Source organism: Mesocricetus auratus, unplaced genomic scaffold, assembly GCF_017639785.1.
Source record: "Mesocricetus auratus isolate SY011 unplaced genomic scaffold, BCM_Maur_2.0 Super-Scaffold_100013, whole genome shotgun sequence".
Lineage (NCBI taxonomy): Eukaryota > Metazoa > Chordata > Mammalia > Rodentia > Cricetidae > Mesocricetus > Mesocricetus auratus.
In genome coordinates, this window is record NW_024429196.1 from 6,857,392 (window position 1) to 6,880,955 (window position 23,564).

Consider the following 23,564-nt stretch of genomic DNA (forward strand, 5'->3'; position numbering starts at 1 on the left):
ATTAATCACCAAAAAAATGTGTAGCAGTTGTTTGGGGGATTAAGGGAATGAATTCTACAGTTAGTATCTGGTCTCACTGTAAATGAGTCTTCATGGATAAGCAAACTGATAAAAAATAGCTGAATGTTATATTAAAAGCTTCAACTATAAACAAACCATCAAGTGATGTCACTGTCAAGAAGCCAACCAGTAATGCTACAGGAGGGAGGGCTCCGTGCTTCGAGGCCCACTGCAGCCAGGTCTCCACGTAGACCAGCAGGAATGACTGAGCCAGCAGATCTGTGCCAAGAAACTCAATAGGGCTTACAGGCCTGGTGGGAATGTCAGAAACACGGGGCAGCATTTTTCATCCTTAAACTGCTGGATTCGGGGCCCATCCAATCATGCCCTATTCTCTCATTTTCCTTTTCTCTGCAGGAAGCTCATCTTCCAGGAGCCTTTGGAAGTCTCCTGGGGCTCTGGAAGCATTTTCTGGAACAAGCAGGGCTGCTGCTTCACATCATTTTATTAAAACTCCTCTACATATTCATAAGGCATTGAGCGCTCAGTCTTGGCAATCATGCGGCTTCAGCAGGATCCCATCTTAAGGTAGAGGAGTAACAAGTAGAAGCTGAAGGATCTCACACCCCATGGGTTGAAGTGTGTGCATGAATCCAGATAAGCCTCACCCTCAACCAAGATGGGGCCCCAGGGGAATCTCTTTAAAAAGAAAAGTCATGAATTTTGCATTTAAAGAGTGTTTTTGGCCCCACTGGCCAGTCCTTGCTGCTCCAGAGGAGTGGGAACCAGGGTGGCAGCTGTGGGGAGTCAACTGTGGGGTGCTTCCTCCCCAGCCATGCGGGACTGAGCAGTTGACAGCAAGAGGAGGCTGCAGCTGGGCTCTCTTTTCCCAGAGTGACACCATTAGAAACCCACTCTGGGCTCACTTGAGGCTCCAAAGACGTGTATGACAGCCAGGAAGCTTCCTGTCCATTAAAACAACAACTTGACAAACCAGAAAGAAACACACACACACACACACACACACACACACACACACACACACCACATGCACACTAGAGCAACAACACTAAAGAGACTCAGCAGGTTGTATTTACATATATTCATAAATAGTAACAATAATAATAATAAAGAGAAAAAGGTCAAGAATTTGACAAGGCTGGGGAAAAACCACATAAATGCAGTTTACAAATATGAATTTAAAAAGTAAAATTAAAAGTTTTTAAAAAACCCGTAGTTTAGCTAGAAAGAGGTCAAGAAGAGCCCCGCTTCTCCAGGACATGACTCTCACCTTTGCAAATACCAGGCCTTTCCCTGCTCTGCTTTACCTTTTCCAACAGCAAATCAAAGCTACAGCTGATTCTCAGGGTCAGACTGACGCTACATTCAGACTGAATGATCCCAAATACTGTAGGGTCATTTGTAAGCTCAATACACGTCACTGGGACCAGATCTCGATATGGTGGCCTTACTGATCCTGGCATTGTCCATGGGTGTCACCAGGGTGAGGCTGAGGGCACACAGTAAGAAGTTGATCAGAACATGTCATATGCTAAGGTGAGGGCCCAGTTCTAGGTACAATAAGGCCACCAGGGAGATGAGGGCCCCTAGGTCTCCTGGCAGGCAACTTCGTCTCATGTAACATCAAGACACTCGTAATGTAATTCACTGGTTAATGTAGAGACAATAAGAAGCAAGCAGGCCTTCACTCTGTAGTCATGTCTTAACTGTCTATGGTGCTGCCATTTGGTTTTTTCAGATGAGATGGCAGGATAATAGTTATTATCCTTTCTCGTCCCTTTCCACCTCAACTCCCACTGTCAGGGAGGGGCCACTACCCCATATTTGGTGCTCAGTCATTCCTAGGTACGTTTTCAATAAATCACACACATAAAAGACATACATACATACGTATTCCCGAGCGACACATGGTATCAATCTACAGGGGCTCAGAGTTGATGTGGAGGGCACACAGAGAGGCCCTGCTCGCCTGGGCACATCAGCTTTACCACACAACCCTGCTGTGCTCGGGTCAGAGCGCAGATTGCTGTGAATAATGTGGTTACTGTCCCTTCCGACCCTCCACCAGGAGTAAGGAGCAGCAGCGATCTACGGCCTGAGTCGCGCCACGCTGCTCACTGGTTGGAGACACCGCTTGACAGCTGAGGCATTCCCTGCTCCTGTTCCACTCCTTTGCAAAACTGAGGTCACACGGCCTCTGAAGTCTCAACCCCACGTGCTGAGACGCAAATGGGCACCACCATGCCCGGCTCGTGTCTTCTACTTCTTGAGTGATTTTGGTAATTACATTTCCCTGGAAAATTTCCCATTCCGTTTAAGTTTCAGATTTCTTTGCACAGAAATGTATTTGCAATTTTCTAATGGTCTTGGCTGCTCTGGTCCCTTCCCAGCACACTTGGTTTAACCGTGTTTTCTGTTTTTGTTAACGGCTGTCCTTGGAGACACGCTTTTGAGACGAAGCCACACACAGACCTTGGTGCTGTTTCACTTTTCTAGTTTGCTCACCTTTCCTCCCTGCCTCCCTTCCTTCTGTGTCAGGGTTATCCCTCAGCTCTGCCACCTTGAGTAGGAAGAGACCAGGCTGCCCATACAAGGAACAAAGTTGACTCGGATGGATTTAGGACCCACCTGGAAACATAGGCAGTTCTGCTCTGGCCAAGAGGAAATAGGGGCTCTGTGAAGACAGTAGGGAGGTGTTTGCCCCTCTCCTGAGCTCAGGTCTGCCCCTGCAGCCAAGAGGGAAGATAAAGGGGCTAGGAGCCCCATGGCTGCCCTGACTTCACTCACCCGGCACTTGTATGAATGAGTCTCCACAACACGGTTAACAGCCAAAAGTCTTGAAAATCGGAGGAACTGAAAACAGATCCGCTGCCTATGGGATGCAGGAAGATTGTTGCCACCCTGACACTGGGACACTGAATGCTCGGTCCTTCTGCTGCGTTTGCCCACACACATCAGCGTGCCATAGCAATCGCTACAATGTTCCCCAAAGTGTCTACCTGCTGTGGCTAGAGCTCTTGCCAAGCCAGAGCTGACCACTGACAGGGCTGGAAACTGTTCTCCACTCAGGGGCTGGCACAGGGTAAGCAGCTGTTGGAAGACTGCAGACTGCTAACCACCACAAAGCCCGAGTTGGTCGGGGTCACCAAACTTGTGCATGGAGCTTAGTAAAATATGGGTACCTGGCTCTGTAGCTTCCCTGACTTGAATAAGCAGGCCAAACAAAACAAACAAACAAACAAAAAAAAAAAACCCCAAAAACAAAACCCTAGGCTATGCTGAAGCAGTTCTCCTTAGATTTGTTCTTTTAAGTTTTCCTATACGCATGCATTTGTGCTAAACCTATTTCCCACATACCCTCTTCCTGCCTGAACAGATTTGTTTCCACTTTTGTGCCATACATATGTGATTTTATATATTTATATAAAGACTAAGGCTCCGCTAATGAGAGAAAACATGTGATGTCTTTCTAAGATCAGCTTTATTCACTTATTATCCCACATTGTACCCATTTTCCTATAAATGGCATGACTTTGTTCCTTCTTTATGGTTGAAAACAAACCCAGTTTCCTTGTATTTTCCCATCCTGGTGATACCCGGACTGCTCTGTAACATGTGCTGTGACTAGAGCTGTAGACACCAATTGCAAGTGTCTGTCTGTGTGATCTTGACTTGGATGTCCAGGAGTGGTGTGGCTGGGTCACCCAGACTAGTTTTGGTGAGACCTCCATACTGAGTTCCTTTTAATAAACATCTGGAGGGATGCTATTCATGGCATCTGACCACAGTCAACAGCACACAGAAGACCCAGCCACCAGTTAAACATACAGCCTGGGCATGCTGGAAATGGTCTCACCCCATCCCTACCTGGGCCAGATGCATGTCTCAAGCTCTTTACTCTGCCTACCAAAACAACAAAGGCAGCTTCATATTCCAAGGTGGTTGCTATGAAATCTTCTAGAAGCCTAGGTGAACAACTGGATAACTTGTGAATCAGAAATGGAAGTAGAAGGGGAAAAACAGTTAAGAGAACCAAATCAACTGTTATATAATGTTTGCTTAATCAAAATGCTCTTAGTGACCCTCCCAACAGCAGGGGCGGGACATCCAGCCACTAGCTGGCTCCCAGCCAGCCCTGATATCTACCCAGACTATTCTGAGTCTTCTAACACCAGAGAGCCAAACCCTAAAATATTTAATGACCTTTGCAAGCTGCTCCGAAATTAAGCTTCTTAAGGTTTGGCTGCTAGCAGGTCTGACAAAGCCCTATTCACCCTGGGTTCGTTTGTCTCATGTCACCATTATTAACCTAAAACGGCTTTCTCACGTCCTGTAGCCTGGCACCACACACTGCAAACATAAGAGCCAAGTTCAAAACCACAACACTTGTCATCCTATGACACAAGACACAGCTTATCTTACTGGCTGCACTGCCTCTGAAAGCTTCCCACCCTTTGGGAAGCTAAAGGTACAAGAGAAGAGCACACACACCACACCCTCCCAGGACACTGCCCCCCACACACACACCAGGGCTGGTAGACCAGCTGAAGGTACAAGAAGAAAGCGTGCGCGCGCGCACACACACATACACCTAGGATACCAGACACACATCAGGTTGGACAGCTGAGGAGGTGGCCCCGGCTCACAGAAGAAAATGTGCACCTGCAGAGCCTCATCCGGTGCTCTCGGCAAGTCAAGCTGTGGTGTGAGGGAGGCTCTTTCATGAGGACTATCATCTGCACTCTCGCCATTGTCTCATGTTTTCTAGACACTAAATTTTAACTGAAAATCTTCTAAAGAGTCAAAAGCTATTGGAAGCTGAGAAAATAACAGCCTTGGACAGAGCTGTGTGAGTGCTCCCTTAACCTAACCAAGTACAGCTCACCAGCATGTGCACCTACCCTCAGGGCTGTGAGTGCTCCCTTAGCCTCACCAAGTCCAGCTCACCAGCATGTGCACCTACCCTCAGGGCTGTGAGTGCTCCCTTAACCTCACCAAGTACAGCTCACCAGCATGTGCACCTGCCCTCACGGCTGGAGTCATTTCTGAAAGTCAAAGCAAGAACTGCCCTTTAAACTCACTCCTCCTGAAGCTCAACTTCGGAGCACCAACAGGAACCACAATGCATTGCTTCCCCTTGCTTGACTAGATGCCTACCTTGACCCTCGGCTGTAGATGCCCTCTAACTTCAGCTTCCACAGTGTGGGACAGCCCAGTTCTGATTCCACAGAGCCAGCCATGCCTCCATTTGCTCTACTCCTCTGGTCTCCAAATGGCTAAGCACCACGGCAAGCTTCCCAGGGACTACTTGGGCGAGCGGCTTACTTTCCCTCCTACACCTAGCTCCTCCGGGTCAAATGCCAGTGCCTCGTGGAAATGGCAGTTACTCTCCCCACATGGAGCTGACAGGCAAGATCATGAGTTCTGCCCAGCAGGTGGTCTGGGAACCAACTGACCATAGATGGCCTTAATGTTCTGTATTTGGCATATCTGGTAAACAGATCAGCTGACAACTGCGGCTGTGCTGGCCCCTCCATTCTCAAAGATGAAGGGCAGACAGGCGTTAACGGCTGAGTGTGTGGGGGTGACGGTGACGCAGAAGGCTGTCAGCATCTACTACTGTGGACAGGACAGCATCACTGCCCATCTCTTCAAGCACAGCCCGGGATCTGCTGAGCTCTCTTAACCCACTCACAGTGAGTTAACAGCATTTCTTTTGAGTTTTGGGGAAGATCAACCTTCCTTTGATGACAAAATGCAAGTACGATAACAAATAAACTGGACCTGGGCTCCTGGACATCAACAGTTGCTGTACTTCAGACCAGTCGTCACCCGTGACACCGGGAGCCTCTATGTATCTGCAGGCAGGTGTGCCTGTCCAGCAAGACAGACTCAGTCCTGTCACCCCTTCTTGTGGGCTCCTGTGGGAGGGTGAGCCTATGATCCAAAAGTTCACTTGCTTCCTGGGTCATATGCAGCCACAGCTGAAGTCTGGCCCAAGAACTATAGCAGCAAGTCCTGGAGGCTTCTGGGACAGATCAGCTTCCAGATCAGGGAAGAGAGCCACTGAAGAAAAGCCCACTTCTGCCCTTTGTGGTTTGTCTGGAAACGATCATGGTGTATGAAGCTGTGGCAGCCCCTTGCAACCACTGAGGCAAAAAACAAATGCCTGAGACCCGGCTGAGGAAAGCTGGAGCGTCCCCAGCCCAAGACAGTCTCAGATGGCCACTTCCAGATTCCTTGCTCAACAGGGTGATAAAGTATCTCTTTTGCATCAAGTATCCCATACCATGAGTGCCCGCAGTAGGGATGGCCTCAGGCTTCCCTGATAGTGTTCACTGGGGGACAATGATACAGTGGAAACGCACACCCTACATTCAAGGAAAACCACTGCTTCTGCGAATCTACCCTATGTACTGTGAACTCAGTGTTTCCATGAAGCAATGGAAAGCCATCGTCAGGAAAGCAAAGGCTCCTAAAGCATGTCAGTGATGTGACGAGAATCCTACAAGACCACATGAAGCTCCAGACTAAACCAGATAGAGGAGTCTAGGGCACAAGCCAGGGGGATGGCTTAGGTAAAGGCACTTACCACCAAACCTGGCAACTGGAGTTCAATTCCTGGGATCCATACAGTGGAAGAAGAGACCTAAGTCCTGCAAGCTGTCCTCTAAGTTCTACACATGCATGTGCATACACACACACACACACACACACACACACACACACACACACACACACACACACACACAAATAAAAAATCAAAAAATCGAAAGATGTTCATGAAGTAAGTCGGGGTTCACAACAGAAGGAAACATAAAACGACCTCACACCAGTGCATTCTAACTCGCATGTACAAACACTGTGCAAATAAATATTTAAATTACATGTATGTGCTGTGCCCTTAGAGGTCAGGAGAGGGCATCAGATCCCCTGGAGCTAGAGTTACAGGCCTTTGTAAGGCATCTGGTGTGGATGGTGACAATTGAACTCAGGTGTTCTGCAGGAAACATGCATGAAATCCCTCCACTCCCCAGATAAAAATCTCTTAAAAGATGATCACAGACAGGTGGAGAGGTGGCTTAGTGATTGTGAGCACTGGCTGCTTGCCCAGGGGACTGGGGTTCAATCCCAGCACCCACACAGTAGCTCACAGCTCATCACCGCCGGTAGCTCCAGTTCCTGGGCTCTTGAATTCTGGGCCCTCAGCAGCAGTGTTCTCAAGAGTGATGGAGACAGTGCATGCAAAACACCCAGACACATAAAAAAGTCACAGAATTTATCTAATCCCGGGCATCAAACAAAACAAAAAGTTGATCCGATAGAAAAAAGCATATGTGCTCCTCTTTAAGAACAGGCACAGTTTTATTCTCAGTATTAAACCAATACTTGTCTACTACTTTTGCTAAAAAATGGCAACTGAGTTATGTAAGTAGGAAACAAAACTTTGCTAATCAATTGGGGAAAAAAATAAAGCAAAGAACAGCAAATAAAACAAAACCGTATCTGCAGATGACTGAACTGGCAAGAAAACATGGGGGAGGCACAGATCCATGACATCCAGAAGAAGGAGGAAGAGGCCAGAAGCATGGGTGTCCTGCCCACTTGTCCATGATGGCTGCCTTCTGTCACGACTGAACCAGCACAAGGCTCTCAGAGGCCAAGTGGCAGCCCCTCTGTGCTCTTGGATTGGCAGCCTCCAAAACCATGGGCCAAATAAACTTTCATCTTCAGAACTTATTCAGTCTCTGGTACTTTGTTATAGGAACAGAAAAAGAATCAAGATATAAACCCAAGAGAAAACAGCTGTCAGAAATGGAAAAATAACAGAAAACATAAATACATAGGACAAATAAATGGCAGGGCCTGTGAGACACACTGCTGTCTCCATTACGGAAAAGGCTGAGGCAGAAGAATGGCAAGCTTAAGGTCTGCCTGGGCTACAGAATGGAAAATCTAGTGGGCTCTGTCTCAAAATTAAAAGTAAAACTTTTAGCTCGGTGGTAGAGTGCTTGCCTAGCATGGGCAAGCCCTGGCAAAACCCCCAGTACAGTGCGAAAGCAAAATAAAGAAAAATAAAGCAGCCTATTAGTGCCACGCAGGCTAAATCATGTGGCAAAATGAAAATGTTACACAAGGGGTAATTTTATGTTGATAATGATAACCCATGAATATATCCTCCCTATATGCCAGATTACAACACTGCAGTAGGTTAAACAGATGTTCTTAGAAATAGGCAGAACCCTGTGATGATGGAGGGGAGTGCAGACTGTCAGGAGCCAGGTTTACAGTGTGATCAGCCAGGCTGTGGCAGTAGGGCTATTTTGGACTCTGAAACAATTCTGTGTACTTTAAAACATCTTGAACATACCTAGAAAATATGCAGAGGGAGGAGCCATGGAGGATGTGAGGATGGCTCAGTCAACAAAGTGCTTCTGCACAGGCATGAAAACTTGACTTCAGTCCCCAGACCTGTGGGAAAGCCAGGAGGGGTAATCCCAGCACTGGAGGGAAGACCCATGGACCTCAACAGTGGGCTAGCCTAACCAATTCAATGAGCTTCAGGTTAAGTAAGAGACCCCATTTCAAAAAATGAAGTGGAGAGCAATTAAGAAAGACTCCCTACCTCTGGTCACTACAAGTTGAACACAGGTGCATGCCTGTATGCACACATAAACACATGTGAATCACACACACACTCACTCACTCACTCACTCACTCACTCACTCACTCACTCACTCACTCACTCACACAGTGGGGGCATTAAGACATGGCTCCTGCAGTCAGACATGTTCATGCTATCCTCACCAGCTTAACCAGAGGTATGCTATCTTTTTTTTTCAATTTTTTTTATTTTAAATAGCTTGTTTTACATGTCAATCCCAGTTCCCTCTCCCTCCCCTCCTCCCGCACTCCCCTTTCCCCCCACCCTCCCACCCTATTGCCAAATCCTTCCACATAGGGGATATCAGAGTCTGTCATTTTACTCTGGGTAGGGTCCAGGCACTCCCCTAAGAGTCCAGGCTGAGAGAGCATCCCTCTTTGTGCTATAGGCACACGAAGACTGTTTGTATATCAGGGATAGACACTGATCCACAGCTCAGGGCCCCATAGGTTGCCCAGGCCTTCTCGCTGACACTCACATTTGGGGGGTCCAGATCAGTCCCATACTGGCCTCCTCACTGTCAGTCTGGGATCCAAGAGCTCTCCCCTGTTCAGATCAGCTGTCTCTGCTGGTTTTGCCAGCCCATTCTTTGCCAATTTGCTCATCACTCCTCTCTCTCTGTCACTGGGTTCCTTGGGTTCAGTTCAGTGATTAATTGTGTGTTTGTCTCTGCTTCCATCAGTCACAGGATGAAGGCTCCCGGATGGTTATAGACATCAAGTTCATTATCAGGAATGGGCATTCGAGGTGGTCTCTCCACTATTGCTTAGCTTGCCAATTGGTGTTATCCCTTTAGATCACTCGAGGTCACTCTGGTGCCTGATCTGTCTTCGAACCTATGATTCCCTCTTCCCCCTATTCTACCCCCACCCCCTCAACTTCCTTTTCCCCCATGACCAACTCGAGGTATGCTATCTTGATTCTCAATTTTCTCACTGATACCGCGCAGGAACAATAATGAACGCGCCTGCCTCTAAGGTTGCTGTGGAAACCAAGTGAGAAATATGTCAAATGTCTAGTGAAACATCTGGAACAAACCCCCAACTACAGATAGCCAGAGATGATGATGCTAAGGCCACTAGTGCCAGGCAAGAAAATAACATCACAGAGCAGGAGCATCTACCTCCCGACTGATAAAATGAGGCAAAATACCAACAACTTACGTTTAAACTGACAGAAAGGAAAAAAAAATCATACAGTTGTGAAACTGTTGCCTAAACACACAGTGGCTTAAAAAAAGAAAGTCAAAGCAGAGCTCCAGACACATGGGAAATAACAATATTTTTGGTAATTTTAAATTAGGCTTAAAAAATAACTGAAATGATAGCACTACATTTCATAATACAAGGAGAGACTCAGCTAACACAAAGCCAGCACTCAGCACCCAGCAGCCACAGGGTGGGCATATGGCAGACCCCAACGCACTGAGAAGTGAACAAACATATTCACCCCAAATAAGGCACCCACAACAGACCAAATTCAGGTGGAGAACCAGAGAGTTACAGATTGTGGGCAGCTTCCTGGAAGCTATACAGCTGAAGAGGTCTCCACCTACCTACTTCAGCTCCTAAGTGCTCACATTTCATTGCAAGCTCCTCCCAGGGAGTATTAAAGGCCTGACCCTGTGAGGGTCTTGGAGTAATCAGAGCTGCTATGATTTCAAGATGACAATGGCCATGTGAGGACCAGAGGGCGTTCTGCAGAGGGTCACACACAAACACGAGACTGCATAGGCGAAGTAGAATCTGTATGGAACCCAGTGGCATGAGCAGGGCTTCCCCTTCCACTGTGGGCAAATCTGAGCCAAGTGTGAGCTTGGTCCTCAAGGATGAGAGAAAGGGAGAGGACAGAAGGAAGGCGCACTCTACACATGGTGAGACAGGTTTCATGGCTGCCGGAGACCTCACTGCAGGTATGTACAGGACCGTCAGGGAGGCTTACATCTGGGAGGACACAAATCTCCAGAGCTAACAGATAGAACAGAAGAGTTCATCCTATGTCAACACCCATGGGTGAGCCTTTAGAAGTTATCAAAGGGTTAGCATGACAAAAACAGCCACAGGTGTGGGTGACGTTCACAGGTGGTGTGTAAAAAACACGTCCTTTGCAAAGACTCTGTTCTTGAGCACCTAAAGAGATGTGTGTATGCCTTTGTCCTGCATTCACTTCACAAAGTTTACCAACATGAAACTGAAGAGGAAGAAGGCAAGGGTGTTGGCACCAGAAAATTAGCAGCTGGGACCTTGTCAGAACCAAGCAACACACTTCCCTTTCAAGTGACATCTTCTTTTGAATCAGTGAGCAAAAGACACCATTAAAAAATATTCACCCCACATAGTCAGCACTGAAAACAGAAAGAGACATCACATACACTCCCACAGAGCCACTTACATGAGCGTAGCTGTGGGACACAAAGTCACAGGGAATGGAAGCTGCAGCTACAGAAAGACCCCAGCAATCGCTTGCCACTGAGGCACAGAAGCAGTGGGCACTGAGTTTTCCTGGCAACAAGCAGCAGGGGAATGGGAACAAGTCCGGAGGAACACGTAAGTGAGTACTTTTTAGCTCTCTGATACGGTTTCCTTTCTGCTTTTTAAAAATACAACAGATGCACCTACTTAAAAAAATATGTTCTCAAAATAATAGTTTAAAAAGCAGTCTAAGAAACCAGGAGTATTTAAAGACAGGAGGACAAGGGGAGGCTGCTCCACATAAGATGTGAGATCCAGCTCGTATCTTCCCAAGACAAGGTCTACGACAAGGGAGGCTTCAGCACCCTTGTTACCAACTGTCACTGCCATCATCTTATCCTGATTTCCATGGATTGGCACTGCTAAGCCCAAGCACGAGACAGGATATAAACCCTCAGGTGAGGACATGGAGCCTCTGTCTGAGGACACTACTGTGTGCAAGCCTCCAGGGGGCATGCCATGACATAGGAACTAGAGTCCTGGGTGGCTGAGGCACTTTGTTAGTGTCCAGAACAAAGAAACAAGCTATTAGCAGGTAGCCATCAAGGAAGACCTCAATGTGACCTCCAACCCACAAGTTTTCTGCCTTCCCTTAGAGGTGATGTTTGCCATTCTGTATAAACCAGAGATCCTTTTCTCATTGACCCAATAAAGCCTCACCAGTTCTTCTCTTCTTGTTACCTAATAAGGAATCATAGTTTTCCATCTACAACTACGTTGTAACAGAAAGAAGGTGAAAAAAAAGCCATTAGTGGGTAACTCTTATCATATTTGATAGTGAATTCTGAGTCAATCCAAACACATGAGAAGGGCCTGGGATGCTGGGAAAAAGCCCTGCATACAGAAGCAGTGCGAGCCCCATGTGCCTACACTATACTATCTGCCACCCATGTCACATATGTCAGCCCTAGGAAATGAGCAGGTCACCACTGCTCTCACCATACATTATTTCACAGAAAATAATGCAACCCTCTACCATCCCAGGAGCAGAAACCAGCTCTCCAGACAACAAACCCATATGCCCTGATCTTGTGATCCTCTGGAACCGAGAGATAAACACTTGTGCTCCTGGCAAGCACCCAGCATTCTCTGACTATGGCACAAATGGTCCTAGATGGGCAGGGCAAGCCAACATCCTCACAATGGACCTCTGGTTCTCACTTCCCCATGTCCATGGCATGTGCATATGCACACACACATTCATGCACACAGTATACATGTATATGCACATACAGTCCAGCTTCCTGTGGGTGCTTGGATATAGTTAAGGTAAATGGATGTTATTGTATTAGTCTGAACCTTTTTTTAGACTGAAGTGGGGGTTCTGGGCACTCATGGACTCCATCACCAAGACCCAGCATCTCAAGAGCACATAGTCTGCATACAGAATAGTCAGATGCCATTCATTAACTAGTGTCCTTGACTGCGCACCAGCAAAAGACATGTAACTCCTAAACCACATCCAAGTGTGGGATGCATCCCAATTGTCCCAGAAAGGCAAGACCCTTATGTCATGCTGTCACCTTCCTACATTACATGAAGCTTTTCCATTTCAAAAACAAGAGGCTGAGGTAGAAGGAACTCAGGCTTAGGGTCCACCTGGGTTATACAGTAAGTTCAAAATCAGCCTAGGCAGGTAAGTCCCTGTCTCAAAATAAAAAAGTTAAAAAGAGGGCTGGATAGACAGGTAGACCAATGGAATCGAATTGAAAACCCTGAGATTAATCCACAAACCTATGAACACCTGATTTTCGACAAAGAAGCTAAAATTATACAATGAAAAAAAGATAGCATCTTCAACAAATGGTGCTGGCATAACTGGATACTGGCATGTAGAAGACTGCAGATAGATCCATGTCTATCGCCATGCACAAAACTTAAGTCTAAATGGATCAAAGACCTCAACATAAATCCAGCCACACTGAACCTCTTAGAAGAGAAAGTGGGTGGTACCCTTGAACAAATTGGTACAGGAGACTGCTTCCTGAACATAACACCAGTAGCACAGACAGTGAGGTCAACAATTAATAAATGGGACCTCCTGAAACTGAGAAGCTTCTGAAAGGCAAAGGACCCAGTCAGTAAAACAAAAAGGCACCCCACAGATTGGGAAAAGATATTCACTAACCCCACATCTGACAGAGGACTGATCTCCAAAATTTACAAAGAACTCAAGAAGCAAGTCTCCAAAACACCAAAGGATCCAATTAAAAAGTGGGGGGCTGAATTAAATAGAGAATTCTCAATAGAGGAGTATAAAATGGCTGAGAGACACTTGAGAAAGTACTCAACATCACTAGCCATTAGGGAAATGCAAATCAAAGCAACTCTGAGATATCATCTTACTCCTGTCAGAATGGCGAAAATCAAAAACACCAATGTCAGTTTGTGCTGGAGGGGATGTGGAGAAAGGGGTTCATTCCTCCACTGCTGGTGGGAGTGCCAACTACAGCCACTATGGAAATCAGTATGGAGATTCCTCCGGAAAATGGGACTCAGTCTACCACAAGACCCACCAACTCCACTCTTAGGCATATACCCAAAAGATGCCCATTCATACAATAAGGATGTCTGTTCCACTATGTTCATAGTAGCATTATATTTAATAGCTAGATCCTGGAAGCAACCTAGATGCCCCACAACTGAAGAGTGGATAGAGAAAATGTGGTACATTTACACAATGGAGTACTACACAGCAGAAAAAACAATGGAATCATTAAGTTTGCAGGCAAATGGATGGCACTAGAGGAAACTATCTTGAGTGAGGTAACCCAGACCCAAAAAGACAAACATGGAATGTACTCACTCATATATGGATTTTAGATATGGATCAGGGGAGTGTCAGCCTACAATCCCAGTACCAGTGAGTCTGGGAAACAAGGAGGTTCCCAAGAGAGATGCATGATACACCAGAGAAGTGGAATGAGGCAAGATCTCCCTGAGCAGATTGGAAACATAGGGCAAGGGGAGAGGGAACCAAGAAAAAGAGGGGGGGATAAGAGGAGAGGAGAAGAAGGCATGGGGGAGCAGGAAGGTTGAGTCGAGGTAAGACTAGAGGAGAGCAGGATGAGAGATACCATAATAGATTGAGTCAAAGGCTTGAGGAGAGAGCTGACACTAGTGAGATCTCCAGAGATCTACAAGGATAACACCAACTGGTAAACTAAACAATAGTGGAGAGACTACACTAATAGGCCCTCCTTGATGATAGGGTTGATGACTACCTTATATGTCATCCTAGAACTTTCATCCAGGGATTGATGGAAGCAGAGACAGATACTCACAGCTAAACACTGAACTGAACTCCTGGAACCTAGTGACAGAGATGGAGGAGTGATGAACAAAGGGGTCAAGACCATGATGATGAAACCCACAAAGACAGCTGACTGGATAAGGAGGAGCTCTTGAATCCCAGACTGATGGCTGAGAGGCCAACAGGGGACTGATCCAGATTCCATGAATGTAGTGCCAGTGAGGAGGCCTCAGAAATCTCTGTAGCCTTGGGTAGTAGATCAGTGTTTACCATGGTGTATGAATGATCTTTGGGAGCCCATGCCAAATAGAGGGATGCTCTCTCAGCCTGGACACATGGTTGAAGGGCCTAGGTCCTTCCCTGGATGAAATGACAGACTTTGGAGATCCCCCCCCCCAGGAGGGCCTCACCCTCCCTGGGGAATGATGTGGAGATGGGGTGAGGGGCTGGGAGACTGGTGGAGGGACAAGGGAGGAGGGGTAGGAGAGGGAGCTGGGATTGACATGTAGAGCATTCATGTCTCTAATTTAAATAAAAACATATATTGAGTGGGAAAAAAAGAGGGCTGGAGATGTCCCCCTTGAGGAACCTAGCATGTGTGAGGCCCTCGATTCAATTGAGGTACTGAAAACAAACCTACATCAAGTCGCCCCTTCTCTGGTGCTGATGAAGTGAAGGCTGTCTTAATGGGCAGCTGGTGGAGGACAGCTTGTATTGACCTGATTTATCAAGCTACCCTGCTGAGTCTGTTTTTCCTGCTCTGATTCCCTTGGTAGTAGGCAGGTCATGGTTTCAAAGGTGCTCCCTCAAACTGCTGCTCTGCTGCAGAATGAGCTGTATACTCATGAGCAACACAGCCGACTCAGGGTCATGACCTTGGCATGCCACAGGAGTTCAGAACAAAGCTTCCCAGAGCACAGCTTGGTCTGCTCAAGCTGGTTCACACAACACAAGCTGCTGGTCACAGGGCAGCACTGACCAACACCTGCACAGTAGTGAGGGGTTCACAAGTCTTTCATATTTCCACAGATGTCCAAGCTTACGGACAGCTTTGCAGATACAAACCAAGGGTCAGAGATCATCTCCCCCTTGGTCTCAGGGTAACAGTGACAGAGGTACTAACAAAAGTTGTATCATCCCTCCCTGTGTCCATGACACTTCTGTCTACTCATTCACTCTCATCTGAGACAGACACTGCCGCACGGGGTGAGACGAAGGAACCATTAACTTGATACTGGATTAGGATTCCAAACTAAACACTCAGATATTCCTCCACATTTAGTGACAATAAAGTCATTTGCTCTGGAAAAAAGTGCTCACAGAATGCAGAGAGGTATGGATGAGATGCATAAATTGCCTTGAAATTTCTGAAGAGACTGCAGACAGTCAGATGCACCTAGAGAGTGGGGCCAGCACCTATGAAACCACCAGGGTAAAATCCATCCAACAGAGCAAAGGCCTTGTAGACAGGAAGCCAGGCCAAGTTTTGGAGGTACCCTGGGCTGGGGAGGACAGAACTCAAGTCAGGACTTGAAAACAAAGGGACCGAAATTAGGGCGACAATCCTGGGGCTGCTTCCTAGAATGAGAAAGACCTGGAAACTTCCAGCCTTTTCCTGCTCAATGGAACCTAGCCTATGATTCAGTTCTGCATAGTACAAAGGTAATCTGCCATCCTATCTGCTAATTATATCTTCCTTGGGAGATGGAAACAGCAGGGATGGCCTTCAAATATCTCCACACCTGTTCACTACCAGAACACAGCAATTCAGCCGGGCGTTGGTGGCGCACGCCTTTAATCCCAGCACTCGGGAGGCAGAGGCAGGTGGATCTCTGTGAGTTCGAGGCCAGCCTGGTCTACAAGAGCTAGTTCCAGGACAGCCTCCAAAGCCACAGAGAAACCCTGTCTCGAAAAACCAAAAAAAAAAAAAAAAACAAAACAGAACACAGCAATTCTACGTGGAAATTCAGCAGACAAATTTCAGGCAGACTTAATACTGACATGCAGGAGTCAGGCTACACGGAGACAGAGGAATAAAAATAAAAACATAAGAGGGCAGAGGGCCGGTGGAAATACCCAATAAGAACGTGGTGAGGGACTTACTGGGAGAGAAGGGGCACACAGGGTTGGCAGAAGGGAGGTTACAAGTACCCAAACCCCTCGGATCCCAAGATAGACTTAAGGCACAAAAAAAGCAATGCTCACAAGTTCTTACAAATTACTAAAAAGCAAACAGAGATATATCTTAAAATCTAACTGTAATCAAAGACACAATGACCTTAAGAACAAGTCACAATTAATTTTCACCAAGAACAGTGGGACACAGAGTGACTGAAGGGAAAAGAAAGATTGCAGAAGCAACTGCCATCCAAGAATTCTGCACTCTTAATTGGGGAGAGAGGCATCTCAAAAATGAAAGTGAAACAGATGTCTTCAGAGGAACAGATCAATAGGATCTACTGCCAGTGAACTGGTACCAAGAGGAGCCGCTGTGATACGTTTGTGGGATACAGATGGACGGCTGTCCCAGGCAGGAAGAGGAAGTACAAAGAATGAGGATAAGAACACAAATACTATCTCAAGGGTATTCACTGAAATGAAGGACATTTAAGATGTCCTGAGACATTCTTTCTGTCTGTCTGTCTGTCTGTCTGATATACACACACCCTTCTTAAGAGATGGTGTGTGTGTGTGTGTGTGAGTGTGTGTGTGTGTGTGTGTGTGTGTGTGTGTGTGTGTACAGAAAACAATGGGTGGGGAGTGTGCTGCTTAAAAAGTAACAAATGCTCATTCATCTTGAACTCTACTAGTTTATCACAGTTGGAACTTTAACCAGCTAATAAGATAGAAACACCAGGAAGAAGGTCAAGAGGACTTGGGAAGCAGGCAGGACTGGGAACACTGTGATACTGGCGTTAAACTCAGTTCTCCAGAGCACACATCAAACACACAAGAACTAAATGCTCCTGCCACAAGACAAAGCTTGTCAGGGCAGATAGAGTCCAGAAGTGAAGTAGAGGCTACTTTACATACTTCCCATAGAAAGTTCTAGGACGTGTACAGGAAACATAACCAATGATGGAAAGACCTTGTATGACAAGGATGTTGGCCCACCAGGAAGAGCAGACACTCAGCAGCAAATCGCAGACAAAAGACACAGGGATCCAGGCAAGTGTCCCCAGTGCTGGTCAAACTTAGAAAGTGATGGCTGCTCAGCCATGAGCTGTTTCACTAGGCTACAGAACTTCAGGTGGGGGCTGGGGGCTGGGGTCTGGGAGATGTACTCACTGCTATCACAAAGCCCAGGACCCAGGAATGAAGGGAGGACCAAACAATAAGAAACCTAATCTGCATTACTGATGAAGCATCACCTATCTCTGCCCAGCATAACAGATAGAGAAACTGAAACACCTGTGTAGCCATGCATATGGGGATAAATTCTGTAACCCTGCTGACAATCTTGGGGGTGGTGACTCCCTCCAGGTCTTCAGAGAGGCTGGCATGGTCAAAATGAAATCTGCTGCCCAAACCACACATTTCCATGGCCAGATACTTTCCCCAGTGCCTGTTACAGCTCAAAGGGTCCAAAGGGGGGGTGGCTTATATAGGAACAAAAAGGAAGAACACACTGATGGATGGCAGGCCCTTCCTTACTTTCCTGGAGGACCTGAAACGGACAACAACAGCCAGCCCTCTGTAGCTTCTCAGGACCCTTCCATCTGTGCCAGAAGAAACAGCTTACCTTGGGAGTGAGTTCAGCTGCCAGGTGTCAATACTCACTGCTTCCTGATTTTTAGGTACATGGAGATCACATGCCAGAGGCTCATGCCTAAAGTTAAGATCATAAAGTATTCTGGAGCATGGCATCAAGGCAGTTGCATCCAGCAGCGGAGCACCGAGATAGCACCTGGAAGCTGGGAACTCAGATTCATGTGGGCATTGGGTTAAACACTAGCTTGGTGTTTGTAGCATACCACAGGCATATGAATAACTTCATAATCCTGCTAGCTCCTCAGGCTAGAGGGTACTGAGATTCAGGGTGGCACCCTAAGAGTCTCAGTTTCCTATGCTGGCCAAAACCTACTGGTGGCATCTGTCAGTCATCTGTTACTGTGACAAAAAGACCCACAGAAGTAAACCCCAAAGGGGGAATGTTTATTCTGGCCCCAGTCCATGGTCACCTGGCCTATCACTGAGGGTTTGTGTTAAGGCACTGCAGGAGAAGAGCAGAGTGAGCGAATGCTCACCATATGGCTGTCAGGAAGCATGGGGAAAGGAGGGGGAGTGGAGCTGATGAAATACTGAAGAAAGTCAGTTTCTATCCCCTCCCAACAGCCCGACAAACTGTGAAGCCATCCACAACGAATACCTGGACAAAGTCAGAGTCCTCATGATCCAGTCACTTTCCCCATGTCTCCACCTGGCTACATTGGAGACCAAGCCTTTAACACACAAGCCTAATCCAAACCACTCCACAGAGGGGGAGAGATGGGAAAGCCACCTGGGCTTGCTCACTGAGGCCTGTTTCCAGTTTGCTGCCCAGGTGATCTCTGAGTCCAAGGCTTTGAGGAACTTAGATGTGAACTAAGATATGTGTGAGGTACAAGCACATTTCAAAGTCCCAAAGATAAGAAGGAACAGGAGGAACTGTGAAACTGACTGAGCACATGAAAGCTGGGGGAATCTGCCTTCAGCAAACAAACTTCATTTTCATGGAATTTAATGAAACAAACACAAAGGGCGGTGATTGATCAGCAGGGAAAAGAATTCCTGACAGTGTGTTTCCATGAAGGCCTGTTGGTTTCCCAACAGAAAAAAATTTTAAAGTGAGCTCCTGGCAGGGAGGAGACACCCCAAAACTTCAAGTTCTGCATAGAAGCTGCATACTGTCCTCACAGAAGCACTTCTAATGGCCCCACAAGCTAAGAGACCTGACTGGCTCACACCCCATTGCTGGGGGACACGAGGACTCAGGGATGCACAGACAAGGTGCTCTCTGATTCCTTCAGGGCCTGCTGGGCCACTTCCACCCACAGCTGCCCATGGAGGTGGCCTTCTCTCTGGCTGCTTCTATTCTGCTGGGTACTTTATCTCATGTGGACCTTCCCACGATCAAGGGCTGGCAGATGGCCACCTTCCCATCATGTCCTCATATGGTCAATGGGAAGATCTCACTCTTACTCCCCCTCTCTCTTCCCTACCTCATTCCTCCCCTCTATCCTCTTACTGGGATATCTGTCCCAGTGAATCTGGGCCCCATTCTTACAACTTTATTTAATCTTAACCCTATCTATCTAGTAAAGAACCTATCTCCAAATACAGACACATTTGAGACTTAGGACTTCAACATTCACAAATGCCCATGCTTCCACTGGCTGCTGGCCAGAGGTAATGGAGACTTCTGGAGAGGTCCTGTGAGACCAAAAGCACACAAAAGAACCAGTCATTGTCACTTTGGAGGGGACAGGAGTCACAGATGGAAGCACGGAAAAGGATCCGGGGATCATTCCAGGCCCATAGGGTCCCGGGCACCACATGGGGAATCTGCTTTCACCTGCTCTCTTGCAGCTCCGTGGCCACAGGAGAATGGTTTCTGCTGTGTCATGTCTTCAGCCCACACAGAAGGATACTGCAGAGTCAGAAGCCAGGCATACACATGAAAGTTCTCACTGCTCTCCCCAAAACTTTACGGGGGCCAAAGAGAAAGCCTGGTGTCCTCCACTGATGCCATGAGATGGATTCCTGGGGCCAACTTAAGGAGAGTGGTCAAAGTTCCCTTCCAGGAGCCTGCCAGGGTTTGTGCAGGACTTAATTTATCCCCATCTAATCAACAGGAAAGGCTCCCAGCGGCTATGGTAACACAGGTAAAGGAGGCCAACACAGGTCAGGTAGAAATCAACCCATCCTGGGAGAGGTAATCAAAGATCAGTTTGGACAATCATTCCAAAAATACTGAAAAGTAATATGTCTGTAGAGTTTGAGGGAATTTGAGAAGCTCACAATGGAGGCAGCAGTTGAGAAGCCCAGTCTCATGCTGAAAGCCCCCATTCACACCTTTTCCTGCTCTAAGAAGAGTATGCCACAATGAAATCCTGGTGTGAGAACCCGCTCAGCAACAGCTAGTGACACAAAGCTCAACGATCACGTGGAGATTAGAGTTCCATCAGCTCAAGTGAACAGGTGACATTTTTACCCTAACTCTACTGGGCTCTATTCCCAGAGGCTAAACCCTGTATCAGTTACTTTTGTCACTTCTTTGACCAAATATCTGACAGCATAAGGAAAGAAGGGTTTGTCCTGGCTCACAGTGCAGTTTACCAAAGCTTAACATGACATCTGCTGGTCACATGACATCTGCTGGTCACATGGCATCTGCTGGTCGCAGGACATCGCCAGGCAGCAAAGAATGTGGGTGCTCACCTTGCTTTCTCTCTTTATTGAGTCTGGGATCTCAGCTCATGGGATGCTGCTGCCACATCTGAGGTAAGACCCCCTCAATTAACCTAATCTAGAAACTCCCTTGCAAATATGGCCAGAGCCTTGTCTCCTAGGTGAGTACTATCCTGTCATGTTGATAATCACTGACCCTTGCAGCCTTATGGTAGCAGTTCCCAGTCCAGAGCCTCTGTTTCTTCTCTGGGATATGAAGAAAATGTTGCATGTCCCATCATGGCTTCTGAGGATCTTCAAGTGGGTCCCCGAAGGTCATCTAGACATCATATGCTATTAGCTGGGAGAAAGGCAGTGGGGACAGCAAGGGGCTGTCCCCAGACATGCATACACCGTTGACTCTGTACAAGACTTTGGCGTCAAGGCTTACACAGTCTAAAACTCCACTCAGAGCTCCCAGTGACAGTTGGATGGAGGCCTGCTGCCCTTGTTTTAGAAACAGGATGGCTATGACCAGAAGTACAACAAAAAAGCTGAACAAAACTGCCTTTAAAAAAAAAGAAAGAAAGAAAGGCAATCATCTGATGTGGATGGAGAAGGCTGAAAGTTGACACCAGGAATCTGTTTCAGTGTGGTTACACGGGTCACATGTTAAATAATCCACAGGCTTTTCCCTGGTCCCAAAGGACAACAAAGCTGTGTTTTCTATATAAAACTGTGGAATAACAGTGGTGACCACTACCCAAAGATGGCTAATTAGGAAAGGGCTGAACCCTAGCAGTATCCACTACCTGCTCCTAAGAATGAGGCAGGAGGGGAAATCGGCCCCATCAGGGCACAATGCTGTCTGCCAGACTTCTAGGTGGATGCGTGCTGCCCGCCTCCCTGCTCTGCTTTCTTCTTCAGTCTCTGACTGTGATGGGAGATAAGATGAACTCAACAAAGCACATCTGTGGTGAGTCTATCAGTGCCCAGAGATGACTGGCACCTGGATAGCAGCCGGGCAGAAGACCAGCCCCGGATGAGTGTGGTACCACCTGACAGGCTCCTTTTCCTGGGTGTCCCAGACCCCTGTCCTGACGCCTGTGCCTGGCATGCAGAAGAGAGATACGGCTCAGGCAGACGGTGTATCCCCTGGCAGAGCTTCTGAACATGTAGCTAGATGGGACCAAGGATCTGTACCCAGTGTGACCACTGGCACATGGGAGACCCACTGTATGCTCTACTTCCCAAGAAATCAGTGGCTCTGGAGGCAACTTCATTCATAGAAAGATCCACCGGCTCAGGACAACAGCTGCCTTCAGGGTTCAGAGGTATGAGAAGTGGCTCCTCACTGCTGAGTGACCCAACCAGCCCACCTCGAGCTGCCAGAGTGAACAGTCAAGGATCTTACAACAAACTCCAGGGCATGGAGGAGAGGACCAAGGCTGTGAACAGCACTTTCCTTATAAACGGCAGCTGACTAGTCTTCAGTGTCTGAGGATGCCTTGGGCTGAACTTGGCGGAGTCAACCCACCCTCGGCCCAAGTCTTGGAAAATAGAAGAGTGTGTGACAGCCCTTCTCCCTTAGTGTCAGGAGTGATGTGTTACCGCCCGCCTGCCTCCTGGTTCTCTCCAACTCTGCGGAGAAGTCAAGCTCCTCTCTGATTTCCAAAATGTGCCTCCACTAGAGCTGGCCTAGGAAGTGGAAGTTTAGATTTTCTTCTTTCCAAGACTGTGAATGGTGTCTATCAACGCAGCTTCAAAATACTAAATGATCAGCAAATACAAGGCCCATACAACTTTCTCTTTCTGATTCCGCTGCTGGCCAATAGCCTGCTGCCTCTGCAAACTGCCAAGAGGCACGAGCCTCTCTTTAGTGCCTTTCCTGCTTCGGCAACACCACCTGAGTGAGGAGACCAGTGGCACAAGGAACTGATCCTCCGCTCTTTTCCAGCGTGCCTGGAGGGACTTACTGGTCATGTCGAGTGTCAGGGATGCCTCTATCCATGCGCAGCTTGTCACTCTCCACTTGGTTAAACTTGTTGCGTGCGTAGGGGTCCTGTCCAGAGCGAACCATTGTCCCACCAACATATGCCTCCTGGTTAAAGTCTGGCCACCGGACTTTCCCTGGAAAAAGCAGAGCAGAGGGTGTGGGACAAGTGGATACAAATACAAGACCGGAGTATTGCCAGAGACAGCAGTGAGTGTTAAATCAAGAAAGAGTGGTCTTGCCTTGTTCGCAGGATGACAATTTGAATCGTAAATGTATCTGAAAACATCCAAAGCATTGTCATATGGGAAGCTGAGTCTGCAGTTCAAAAATGAAAGGCCTGACACTCAGGCTCTACCCAAGGCCTGCCAGACATTGCTGGCAACTTTGGCACCATTTCTCTCTCTGGGGAGGGGACAGTCTCTGTTTGTCTACCTTGGTCATGTCCCCCAAAGTACCCCAGGCAGGCAAAAGAGATAGTGTATGTATACATGAATAAAGTACTCCACTGTGCCACCAGGCACAAGAATAAATGTTTGGACTGTTGGGGTCCAAAACCAACGCCCAGAGCACAGCCACCTGGAGATGATACTGAGGGTGCCAGCAGCAGCAGAGTTGAGAGTCAAGGCACTCCAGCCCACCTCCAGGAGAAGGTCAATGGCTACGGTGCAGACGGCAGGGGGGAGGTGGGTGCTAAAGTCACAGCACCCAGGGTGCTGTTCTTTCGGCTAGTTGGTCTTTTAGGACAGTATCTATCTCATGTAGTCCAGGCTGTCCTTAAATCCACGAGGC

The 23,564-nt window shown here is 47.5% G+C and overlaps 1 protein-coding gene across 1 annotated transcript in view; it reads right to left on the bottom strand.

Moving 5' to 3' along the window:
* Galnt2 (polypeptide N-acetylgalactosaminyltransferase 2) overlaps nt 1-23,564 on the bottom strand; it is a 128,742-nt gene that overhangs the window by 27,656 nt on the left and 77,522 nt on the right. Inside the window, exon 3 of the mRNA XM_005064669.4 lies at nt 22,756-22,909. Coding sequence (XP_005064726.1) covers nt 22,756-22,909 — 154 coding nt within the window. The remainder of the gene's footprint in view (nt 1-22,755; nt 22,910-23,564) is intronic.